Source organism: Orcinus orca, chromosome 10, assembly GCF_937001465.1.
Source record: "Orcinus orca chromosome 10, mOrcOrc1.1, whole genome shotgun sequence".
Classification (NCBI taxonomy): domain Eukaryota; kingdom Metazoa; phylum Chordata; class Mammalia; order Artiodactyla; family Delphinidae; genus Orcinus; species Orcinus orca.
The window spans coordinates 70,630,267-70,643,304 of NC_064568.1; the positions used below are offsets into that span (position 1 = coordinate 70,630,267).

At 40.5% G+C, this 13,038-nt stretch overlaps 1 protein-coding gene across 2 annotated transcripts in view; it reads left to right on the forward strand.

Annotated features, from left to right (window-relative positions):
• The window catches only part of DNAH8 (dynein axonemal heavy chain 8), a 320,651-nt gene that overhangs the window by 257,570 nt on the left and 50,043 nt on the right, over positions 1-13,038 (forward strand). For both annotated transcript variants that reach the window (XM_049715770.1, XM_004267646.3), the window contains 3 exons: positions 1,059-1,132; positions 3,678-3,830; positions 4,198-4,353. In XM_049715770.1, coding sequence (XP_049571727.1) covers positions 1,059-1,132; positions 3,678-3,830; positions 4,198-4,353 — 383 coding nt within the window. The remainder of the gene's footprint in view (positions 1-1,058; positions 1,133-3,677; positions 3,831-4,197; positions 4,354-13,038) is intronic.

Consider the following 13,038-nt stretch of genomic DNA (forward strand, 5'->3'; position numbering starts at 1 on the left):
CCTCCAGTAGAGTAGGGCAAAAGCATACACTGCTTCACAATGTCTCCATTGACCTCCTTTCCCTGTGCCTCTAGAGATCTAGAGATCATGCCTCTAAAATTCAAGAAGACCTGGGTCCACGAAGACTTGCTTAAAAGTTAATTTCCAATTCCAGTTTCACAAACATGATTTAGAGACTTCTGCAATTTAGTGAATTCATGTGACAGGCACAAGTGTGGTTCTCTGCCTGGAACATCAAATTCACTAATAAGCCTATATAGTGTATATTCTGCTGAATTATAATCACACCTCTAATCTTGGAGTGGCCTCCACTTTTTCTTCATGCTCAGTTACAAGATGGTGATTTAATCCTGAGGAGCAGTTATCCCTGAATGTAGCCCTCATGGGGCTGAGCTGCCACAAGTTCCATCTTGGAAAATGGACAAATATGCAAACAAAACCCAAACAGACAGACAGACAAAACACTGCAAACTTGACATTGTAAAAGAATAAAAAGCCAACTAAATCTTTACTGAAGCATCTGATAAAACACCAAAAAAATATTCTAGTCAAAACACAGAACAGGGAACTCTGCTCAGTGCTCTGTGGTGACCTAAATGGGAAGGAAATCTAAAAAAGAGTGGGTATATGTATATGTATAACTGATTCACTTTGCTGTACAGCAGAAACAAACACAACATTGTAAAGCAACTATACTCCAATATAATTTAATTTAAAAATTTAGCAAAACTCAAAAATCCTCTTTCCCACTTAATGCCTATGATAGCATTATAGCTGCCTCTCCCTCATCAATCTATCTCCTCGTTATCTCCAAAGACCCCAGAACTCTCTAAAAGACCTGCCTTGTGCCTTTTGTCTCTCTTTCCTTGTCCTTCCCGTTCCAGTTTCTGCTCCACTCATTTCTCTCATCAACACAACTGAAAGCCAGACTTGTTTGAATAATAAAATCTTCTTAGAAGCCACGGAGGAGGGAGGCTATGACCATAGAGAAATAAATTTTTTGTCCCAATCCTGTTATAAAATTTATGTTTTATCATAGTGATTCTTCTGTGTTGCAGAATGCAGAACTATCTCAATGGGGCAAGGACAAGAAGTACATGCTCGAAAGCTGATTCAGATGTCAATGCAGCAGGTATGTAGCAATGGACAACTACTCTTCATGCAACATTCTTGATATTATTCCTCTGGCCATCTGGTCTACTTAGGACCAACACAGTGATGGGCAAAGCATTCTACCTGTGATGTTCAATCATTATTTTTCATTTTTATTTATGTATATAGAGTCAACCTTTGATTTCCTACAAATTTTAAACCTCCAGCTAGTTTGCTCCTGACATCCCCACAAAATACTTGTTCCATTTTCTATAGCATATGCTCCATTTTATTTTCACTAAATATTTTTTGATAATTTGGCAGCCACACTTTCTGGTTCCTAAAGGATGCAGCTCTAGCAGTCTTGGAATGTCATGTTCAATATTAATAGATAGTGCTTAAGAAGTGACAGATTGAGACAGTCAAATTTCAATTTTCAGTTAAAGTGAGACTTTCATTTTTCATTAATGGGTAGTTTCAGGCAAATAAGAAATATTTGAGGGTGTTATGTTTAAATATTGATAATGGTTTTTATTGAAAATTGCAAGCTGGATGGAATGTTGAGAACTATTTTTCATCACACCTAATAAATACACAGGTCATTAATTTTCTAGAAATGGTTGGTAGATAGCAATCTCAGCAGCAATAAGAAATTGCGCCATTGATAAAAATAAAATAAGATCTTGGTTTATTTTTAAGCTTTTGATCTCATAACGTCTGTAGCAACTGTGGTGCAGCTTTTCCCTGGGAATTAATGACTGGAGAGGGTTAATGGGCTAAAACTCTGCTTGGTTCATCAAAGTTTCAGGCTAGTCATTAATTCTCAAGTGCGCCAAGCCTTAATCTTTACCACTTAATTAAATTCAATAATATATTGTATTTAATTTATATATATTGAAGAAATTATATATAATTATTTTTACTCAGATCAAATAATTCACTCTATTGAGTGATTTGACAGTTTGACTTTGGGTCTTAAATAAGTTCTTCAGTTTCCACTAGTGAGAAACTTCTAAATTTGGTACAGCATTCACATTAACCTTCTTTGGAATCTTAGCTTTTATAACTTCCATGTTCTGTGTCTCAAGGTAGGATAAATATTGATAATAATGGCATTATCAAACAAACAAACAAACAACAACAATAACCCATGAATAGGTACAGCCACACTGCCACTTGAAAGATTTAGGATAAAGCTGACACGGTGGAATGCAGAGCAGGGAATCAGAGAGTAACTGGATCCACGATGACACAAACCAACCATGAAGTCCATCTTGGTCTAGACATCCCAGTTGTCTAGACCAACAAGTCCCCTTTGCTGCTTAAGCCAGTCTGAGTTCTGTTTTCTCTTGCAGTAGAAGGTGTATATACAGGCCTTACCATATATACACTAAGCTCAATGATTTGTAGCTGTATTTATCTGATCTCATTATATAAGTATATCAAGATATTGTCTGGCTAATAAACTGTGTTCTTATAGAACTGTGACGGTCATGTGAATTACATTGTTAAAGAAGGTTTTATCAAGTATTTAGATAGTGCTTAGAAAGTTTTGTGGTTTCAGGAATATCTGGGAGGAGTGATGGCAAAGAATAAGGTTTAATATTATGGTAGCAAATGTCACCAAATGTATTTTATTGACTCTGGTGAAATAAAATTGGTATTTTAAGTCAGGAGAAGAAAACTTAAGCATAAAATTCTCTCTCTCTGCTCATTTGGGCCTCCTCCCTCCCCTTTTAGTGTACAATGTGCATCTGCATAACGCATTAACCAGACCTCCTCAAAGGTGGGAATGCCTGCTCGAATGCAAAGATCAATTTTTTTCCCCTTTTTTCTGACGCTAGCCAGGTAACTTCTTAAAAGATTAGCATGCTTTTCCAACTCTGCAGGGAGCCATGGTGACTTGTTGCTGGCTTTGTATGTGTACCTGGACTGTGTATCTTTGGTGAACCTCATGTGAAATGTCAGCATGTCATTTTGATGTATGATCCTTTGTCTCGAAAATGTATATGACTCTGCCTTTGACTTGTAACAGGCAAGACAGGTCTCAGAGCTTCTGTCTCCCAGGCTATAATCCTCAGTTTGGCTCAAATAAAATTCTCTCTTTTCTTCCTAACTTGATTGTTAATGAATTTTTGTCGACACCTCCAACTTTCATGAGGTAATGTGTATCTCTCTTTGTGACAGTGGACAACTTGGTTTCGGGGTGAGTCCCTTCTGATTTACCCTAGGCAGGACAATTTAAGTTACAAATTCCAAAATACCCATTCCCACCATTAGATGGTGCACACACTGTACTTAAACAAGTCTGACTTCAAATTTTAACTTTTGTTCCCTTCTAAACCAGGGGTGGCAGGATACAATCATTTTGAACCCACTTGATTCCAAGTAACCAGCTTTATAACTAACAGAAAAAAGAAGATTGTATTGACATATAACAATTTCATTAAAATATATGTGCTCAAAACAGAGTATTCTTATGCCCTGAGTAAAAGTTTCAAAAAATTTGTTTGTATGTTTTGTTTTATTAAAGTCGTAGCAAAAAAAGTTATAAGGAATTAATATGAAATCATTTTTGAATACAGGGTGGCTGGGTATTACTGCAGAATTGTCACCTTGGCCTAGAATTCATGGAAGAATTGCTAGAGACATTAACTACCACTGATGCCAGCAATGATACTTTCCGAGTGTGGCTAACTACCGAGCCCCACGATCGGTTTCCCATTACATTGCTTCAGGTTTGTTACTGTGAGATAAGTATCCTTTCCTTGAGAGTTATACAAATAAAGATGGCACAAATATGATTATGGAAAGATGGCAAACATAACAGGGCTTTCTGGTCCAGTAGAGGCTGCGTTGCAAAATCTTATGCCATTATCGTCAAAATCTTGACTATAATTATCAAGATTATATGGTAAAGATTCCCACAGAAGAGTTATAAGACTCAGTATTAATTTATTGGGTTTTAGCTCTGATCAATGCAAGTAGCTTACACGGTGCCCATTTATGTACCATAAGCATATTGTTGGCTGATGTGTTGTAATTTCTATTTTATTCTTCACAGTAATTTATAGAAACAAAACTACTATTTGCTTTTTATGACAGACTTCTCTCAAATTCACTAATGAGCCACCCCAAGGCGTTCGCGCAGGTTTGAAAAGAACATTTGCTGGAATTAATCAAGACCTTCTGGATATCAGTAATTTACCCATGTGGAAGCCAATGCTTTACACTGTAGCATTTTTACACTCCACGGTGCAGGTAACTTCTGAGAGCAGTTTGCACATTTAGAGGATGCTAATGATGTTATGTTTGCCTCTCTGCTGCACTGTCTGCTCTCCTCACCTTGCTTTCTTTTTCCTTCATGGCACTTTTCCCCACCTGGCACAGGACATGCATATTTGTTTATGTATTTATGTGTCCTCCTGCCCCCACACCCCCACTTTGGCCCCTAGAGTATAAGATTCTCCAGGGCAATGACTTTGTTCTTTTGTAACTGCTGGGTCTCCCCCTGTGACAGCAGCAGCTGGGGCATTGCCAGAGCTCAATAAATATTTGTGGGATGAACAAACGGATTACTGTGATAGGAGCTTGGTCTTGAAAGTGCCTGTGCTGGCCAGGACTGTTATGTACACCATCTCATGTAATACTAACAGCCACCTTTCAAGGTAGGATTTATCACCATCTTACAAGTGAGGAAATTGAGACTCAGAGAGGTTAAGTTCCTTTCTAAACAGTAGATCTAGGAGTCAAGCCCCACGCTGTCTGCCCTGGATACAAGTATGTTTCAACCCTCCTCCCACCGGTTACAGAAGTGGTGGTGTTGGGAAGAGGAGTCACAAGGGTCACCTGTCTTCTTCACGTTGTTTGCTCTTTGCTTTTACTGTGTACTTATATAGTCATTTAATAATTTTATGGCTGCCCAGCAACATCTCTATGGGATTATTTTCGTTTTGTTATTGCTTTGTTCTATATTTGGATTTTGTATTTTGTTCTGTATTTGAAAGCTGTATAATTTTAATGTACTTGATTCACTCCTTGATTTCACAGAGAGATAAAGGGACTCCTTTAACTCTTTCCTACATTTCTTCTTTCCCTGAGGTTGGAGTGAGGACAAAATGAACCAACTGGTTTAAACCAGGAGTCATGGTTCAGCTGTGCACAGCAGCCGGCAGAGCTTGGCCTCATCTCTACCCACCCTGCCCAAAGGTGGAGGGGAATTTGGTGCCCACCCCAGAAAATACCGGGCGTGTTTACCCGTAGGTTCCTTGACCCCACGACCCCACCACTTTACCAGGTTTCATGCTGCCCAACAGAGAGGGCTGTTTAGAGGGGACAGCTGGTGTTTATCTGTCCCCCAACTCTGAGAGACTTAAAATCAGGTTAAACGCTTAGCGGGTCGTTATTCTTGCTAAGTTCCATTGTGGCCTTTGGATTGATTGTAAAGTACAGCTTTCAAGTCACTGAAGCTGATTTCATATATTCTTATCTGGGAATTGTTGGGTTTGCTAGGCCTTATCACACTCTAATACAAATATTGCTTTAAACTCTGTTATTTAAAGCCCAATTCACAAATAATAAATTTTATGATTCTTTTCCTAGTAGTGATGATTCAACTCTTCCACTGTGCTTATCACAGACAGATGACTGAGGGGTATTATCCATATGGTCAACATGGCAACCTGTGTTTTTAGTGGCCATTATCCAAGGGTTAAAAAGAAGAACAGGACCATGGGCCAGTCATGGGGCCGAAGTGTGCTTGCACTTAAAGTGGCTTGTATTTGGGTTAAAACAGAAAAAAATCTCCACTGCTAAGGCCGTGAAGCTAACAGTGGCATGTCTATGAAAAAAAAGGTTGCGAAGATCTCTTAAAATCCAATCATAGAGTGTTAGAAAGAGCACTTCACGGAGAGTCAGGAAGCCTGGATTTTAGACCTGTTGTGACATCAATTAGCTACGTAAGGTTGGTCAACTTATGTCCCTCTCAAGGCTTCTGTTTCCCCATCTGTGTGTTTAGAGGCAGAAGGAGGTGATCTTTCAAGATTTTTCCCATTTCTAACATTCTGTTGTCCAGTTCTATGACTATACAAGGAGTGCAGATAATTCAAGCATTTTTCCCTCGGTTCTAGTTTTATCAATTTCAGAAATGTTTACTGTGATATTGCCTAAACATATTCTTTTCTTGGTTAGGATAAAGCCAGCTTGACAGAAAAATCTGGAATTCTTTAGGAGCTTGTGGTCCTGGGTCAGCACCATCTGCATCACCTGGGGACTTGTAAGAGTTGAATTTCAGGCCCCACCCAGACCCACTGAATCAGATTCTGCGTTGTAATAAGATGCCCAAGTGATTCGTGTGCACATTAGAGTTTAACACACAACTGTTACAGGAAGGACTGTTCTGAATAGACAGATTGTGGCTTATATTTTTCTAGTGTTGGATATAATAGTCAAGTACCAGATTTTCTTTTTTTAACATCTTCATTGGAGTATAATTGCTTTACAATGGTGTGTTAGTTTCTGCTGTATAACAAAGTGAATCAGCTATAGGTATACATATATCTCCATATCCCCTCCCTCTTGCATCTCCCTCCTACCCTCCCTATCCCACCCCTCTAGGTGGACACAAAGCACCGAGCTGATCTCCCTGTGCTATGCAGCTGCTTCCCACTAGCTGTCTGTTTTACATTTGGTAGTGTATATATGTCCATACCACCCTCTCACTTCGTCCCAGCTTACCCTTCCCCCTCCCAGTGTCCTCAAGTCCATTCTCTATGTCTGCGTCTTTATTCCTGTCCTGCCCATAGGTTCTTCAGAACTTTCCTTTTTTTTTTTTTAGAGTCCATATATATGTGTTAGCATACAGTATTTATTTTTCTCTTTCTGACTTACTTCACTCTGTATGACAGTCTCTAGGTCCATCCACCTCACTATAAATAACTCAATTTCGTTTCTTTATATGGCTGACAAATATTCCATTGTATATATGTGCCACCTCTTCTTTATCCAGTCATATGTTGTTGGACACTTAGGTTGCTTCCACGTCCTGGCTATTGTAAATAGTGCTGCAATGAACATTGTGGTACATGTCTGTTTTTGAATTATGATTTTCTCAGGGTATATGCCCAGTAGTGGGATTGCCGGGTCGTATGATAGTTCTATTTTTAGGCTTTTTAAGGAACCTCCATACTGTTCTCCATAGTGGCTGTATCAATTTACATTCCCACCAACAGTGCAAGAGTGTTCCCTTTTCTCCACACCCTCTCCAGCATTTATTGTTTGTAGATTTTTTGATGATGGCCATTCTGACCAGTGTGAGGTGATATCTCATTGTAGTTTTGATTTGCATTTCTCTAATGATTAGTGATGTTGACCATCCTTTCATGTGTTTGTTGGCAATCTGTATATCTTCTTGGGAGAAATGTCTGTTTAGGTCTTCTGCCCATTTCTGGACTGGGTTGTTTGTTTTTTTGATATTGAGCTGCCTGAGCTGCTTCTATATTTTAGAGATTAATCCTTTGTCAGTTGCTTCATTTGCAAATATTTTCTCCCATTCTGAGGGCTGTCTTTTCTTCTTGTTTATGGTTTCCTTTGCTGTGCAAAAGCTTGTAAGTTTCATTAGGTCCCATTTGTTTATTTTTGGTTTTATTTCCATTTTTCTAGGAGATGAGTCAAAAAGGATCTTGCTGTGACTTATGTCATAGAGTGTTCTGCCTATGTTTTCCTCTAAGAGTTTTATAGTGTCTGACCTTACATTTAGGTCTTTAATCCATTTTGAGTTTATTTTTGTGTATGGTGTTAGGAAATGTTCTAATTTAATTCTTTTGCATGTAGCTGTCCAGTTTTCCCAGCACCACTTATTGAAGAGGCTGTCTTTTCTCCATTGTTTATTCTTGCCTCATTTATCAAAGATAAGGTGGGTTTATCTCTGGGTTTTTTATCCTGTTCCATTGATCTATATTTCTATTTTTGTGCCAGTACCATACTGTCTTGATTACTGTAGCTTTGTAGTATAGTCTGAAGTCAGGGAGCCTGATTCCTCCAGCTCTGTTTTTCTTTCTCAAGATTGCTTTAGCTATTCGGGGTCTTTTGTGTTTCCATTCAAATTGTGAAATTCTTTGTTTTAGTTCTGTGAAAAATGCCATTGGTAGTTTGATAGGGATTGCATTGAATCTGTAGATTGCTTTGGGTAGTATAGTCATTTTCACAATGTTGATTCTTCCAATCCAGGAACATGGTATATCTCTCCATCTGTTTGTATCATCTAATTTCTTTCATCAGTGTCTTATAGTTTTCTGCATACAAGTCTTTTCCTGATTCTTTAATCGATGAATTGATTCCTCCAAATTTACCTGGATATCCCTTGCTTTATACAAACACGATGTATATACTTTTGTCCATGCAGAGACTGAAAAAAAGAAGAGGGAATTGGTTTATGTCACATAATATGAAGCTTCTGGGCTGGGGAGAGTGTTGCCGAAACTCGGCCCCTGTTCACCCTTGCTGAGTAGAAATGCAGAGATAGAGTTTTGGGTGAAGTAAAAAAGAATAGCTCTATTGCTTTGTCAGGCAGAGGGGACCACAGCAGGCTAATGCCCTCAAAACTGTGTGTACCACCCTGGAGGAGGTAGTGAGGAGTCTTATAGTGTTCAAGGAACAGGGCATGGTCAGCTCGTGCACATTCTTCTGATTGGTTGGTGGTGAGGTAGGTAATTGGGAGTCAGCATCGTCAATTGTTTGGTTCCAGCTGGTCTGGGGTCTATGTGCTTGTGGGCAGCATACAGTTAACTTCTTCCACCTGGTGGGGGTTTCAGTATCTATAAGACAGCTCAAAGGACATGGCTCAGAATATTATCTGTAGTCCTTGAAGAAGAAATAAAGGTCCTTGACTTTGTTTAATGACTAAAGTATTATTATTTGGTCTTGTTTTTTCTTTTCTTTTTGTATTTTCTCACCTCTCTGATTAAATTTATTCTTTGACTGAAGGTTTTCTACAGACAATAGGCAGGCGGAGGACATGGGTGGGGGGTTCTATCCTGGGAAGGCCTCAGAGGTTCCTGCTCGGTTACAAGGGGTTCATGCTGGAATCCATAACACATGAGAATGCAGGAGCGAGTGGTAAAATAGCCAACCCCTGCCTGCCCTCCAATGTGTTTCTCTTACTGAATCAAAGTTTGGCATCATGCCATCAACTCACTCCAGCTCAAGAGCATCGTGTGTTATGCGGACCCTACTCTTGTTGCAGAGGACAAAATGAGCATCCCTCCTCTCCTATAAGAAGGGGAAGTAGATTTGGCTTGTCAAGGACAATCTTGGGCAGAAGAGTGGTGGAGGGTGTCTTGGGATGGGAGCAGGATTACCTAGTAGAAGGGGGTGCGCTGCCATGGCAACCTGCATAGTTGCACCAGCCACTTCTGCACTAAGCTCTGCTTGCTTCCTACTCCCCCTGGCTTCCCTCCCCTCTCCTCCAGGAACTCGACCTCCACGTTGGCCAGGAGGTTACTGCAGCAGCGGCCGCTCTTGCTGCAGTCGGCTGATGTCTCTGCCTCGGCCAGCCAGCCCTCCTGCCCTCCCCGTGGGAGCCTTTCATCCCCAGCACCATGGGGCATGCCTCCGCTTATTTGGACACTACTTCCTGAGAACGTTTCCTGCATCCTCTTTTATTTATTTATTTATTTATTTATGGCTGTGTTGGGTCTTCGCTGCTGCGTGCGGGCCCTCTCTAGTTGCAGCAAGTGGGGCCCACTCTTCGCCGCAGTGTGCGGGCCTCTCACTGCAGCAGCTTCTATTGTTGCTGAGCATGGGCTCTAGGCACGTGGGTTTCAGCAGCTGTGGCACATGGGCTCAGTAGTTGTGGCTCACGGGCTCTAGAGCGCAGGCTCAGTAATTGTGGCTCATGGGCCCAGTTGCTCTGCGGCATGCGGGATCCTCCCAGACCAGGGCTCGAACCCATGTCCCCTGCATTGGCAGGTGGATTCTCAACCACTGCACCACCAGAGAAGTCCTCCCGCATCCTCTTGAAGATGACTCTAGGGGGAAACTTCCCTCTGGCCTCAATATTCTCTCTACATTTTGCCAGAAAGTCCAGTGTAGCACTGTTCTGGCCTTCAGAGCAAGCCCACACTCACCCTTCAGGATTTTAATTTTAAATATACCTTCCTTCAAAGTCTTGGTCTTCTGAAATTCAACAATTCTTCTTCAACAATTCCATTTGTAGTCTCCTCCCAACACCTCCTGCAGGTCACAATAACGTTTCCTGTTTTGTTCCTATTGATAGTCAATATACTGCCCCTTGTAGTGCAGCACATTGGACCCATGAGCATCTTAAGCAGTGGTCCTCAGCCATTGCCTGGGCCCCAGAATCCCCTGGAGGAGGCATCGGGGTGAAGAGCTCAGACCTTTTAAAAACTTCCCAAGTGATTCTAATATGCAGTGAGAGTGGAGAATAATTCCCAAAGAGCCACTGCCCTTAAGGGAGGAGTCTTTAGTCGTTTTTATGACCTTTTCATGGTTTGGATATTTCTCCCCCTCACCTTGGCTCACCCACATTGAAGCCCACATTTGGGACTTTTCTTATGGCTTATACACAGCTTTGTGAGGTTTACTGCAAGAATCTTTGATTAGGAGTTCTAAGGGCCTGCAATGGCAGTTGCGAACTCGGAAATTTTACCATGGCTCTTAAAATATTTGTTTAATATTTAATAAAAATGGCCATATCTATGGGGCTCAGAGAGTACCACTGTTAACAGTTCCTCATTCAGAAAAGTGTTTACTTCTTTGACATATATATATATATATATATTTTTTTTTTGCGGTACGTGGGCCTCTCACCACTGTGGCCTCTCCCGTTGTGGAGCACAGGCTCCGGACGCACAGGCTTAGCGGCCATGGCTCACGGGCCCATGCGCTCCGCGGCATGTGGGATCTTCCCAGACCGGGGCACGAACCGTGTCCCCTGCATCGGCAGGCGGACTCCCAACCACTGCGCCACCAGGGAAGCCCCTCTGACATATTTTTTAGGTTTAAGCCTTGACAAACACTCCCTTCAAATTTAATACTGTTTATAACAGTTCTCCCTTTGGGGAGGTGTGATTATAAAGTTCTTAGTGCAAATCTCTTCAAAGTAATTACAGTAACATGATACAGATTTTTAAGAAGATCTTTTACACGTACCTCTGTAGTGTTTCCCAGTGGTTCTGACCATTTCTGTTAATTATTTTTACCTATTCAAGTTTCCCTTATATTGTCTAGTATAGATTGCATTTTTCATCTTATGCCAACTCCAGTTATTAAATAAATAGGTGTGATGCTCCACAGAGAGCTTTGTTTTAAAGATGGGACTGAAGTGAATCTGCGCTGGACTGTGGGAGGCGGGGGATCATTGGACTGAGGTAGATTCTAACATAAAACTGGAAATAGCTTTGACATCATTAAAATGACTCCATTGAACAGCTTCTCTTCGGTGTTCTAAGGAGTATTCCAGGTTTTCCATATTTCACTAATAGTTGTGTTTTATATACTCTTTGGAATAAAAAGAAGGAAGCTTATTGGTTCAGTCTAGCAGGGAGTAGACTAGTCTTCCTAAAATCATCATCTCCAACTTAATAATGGATAATAACCTCCTTCTGTTGAGTCAGGTTTTAGCTCTTTCTCCTAACATCAAATCTGTCTATGTTTCATCCCTGAATCATCACGTGGGGATGTAGTTACAGCTACTCACCAGAGGTTGTCCTCTGCTGCAGTGGCACAGTCCTGCAGCCTCCTTCTGGATGAATCGTGAACTTTGCATTCCTGTCTTTGCTCCTGACCTTTGCTAAGCCCGGGATTCTTTTCTCCCTTCTTTTCAAAGACCAGCTTCAGTTTCATTCTTCCCAGGAGCCCTTGACTGAATGTCTTCTTCAAGCTTATCACCTGTGAAATTTTGACAATTATATTTAGTACCCTGTTGTCCTTTCCTGTTTTGTCTTATTTTCTCAACTAGATTAAAACTTCTTGAAAATGCACTGATTCTAATATTTTTCTATTATTGGACTCATCCTAATATTTTTCTAAACATAAGACTCATCCTATAGTTTCAAAAATACTGATTGGATTGGAGAGATTCAATATGCCAAATATTCCAAATTCTAGCAAAGTCCTCTGTTTTTGAGCTTCCAAATGAGGTCTTAGGTCCCAGTGGTTTGAGTATACCCTGATATTATTCCAAGATGATACTTAGGGGTTGTTTTTTTCTTTATTGTCACTTAACAGGGGTCAGTGAGTAAAAAAAAAAAAAAACAATAGCAAGAAAGTGAAATGACCTCATTTGTGAAAGAAAAGACACCACATTTTGTCTTTTTTTCTAAAAGGAGTTAAACAGTTTATGACTTTAGTGAACCAACCTAAAAACTGAACATTTTAAATAAAAATTGATAGCAAGTAACATAAAATGAAGCAAACCTCAGCATTAGGGCAATTTTCAAAGATCACATTTTAAGGAGCAACTGAATTGCAATTGCTCAGTGCATGTAAACGGAGTGTTTCCACAGAGACAATTTAAGCAGCTTCAGTAATTGGAAAGAAAGAATTGTTGTTCATTCAGTCTCCTACCTAATTGAACAGTAAATTTTAAAACCTAAGTCAAAACAGGTAAAACTGTTTTAGAGTTGATTCTCTTTTTTTAAACAATGGGAAAACATTTGTGTTTGGTTCGTAAGTGGTTAGCATTCTTCTCTTTGAAGCCCTCAAGGTGGAAGAAATCCCAGAGCCTCAAGTGTTAGCTGAACGCATTTTCGTGTTAGTACCCCATAGACCCTCCAGGCCCCCCTTGCTCCTAGAGCAACCTGGAGGAGGCTCACCATAGTGCTTCTTGGGACCCACGCAAGAAATTCAAAACCACATGTCAGCTTCCTAATTGACCCTCCAGAGAGTGAGAGAGAGTGCCTTTCATGCTGATAATAATCAACTCAC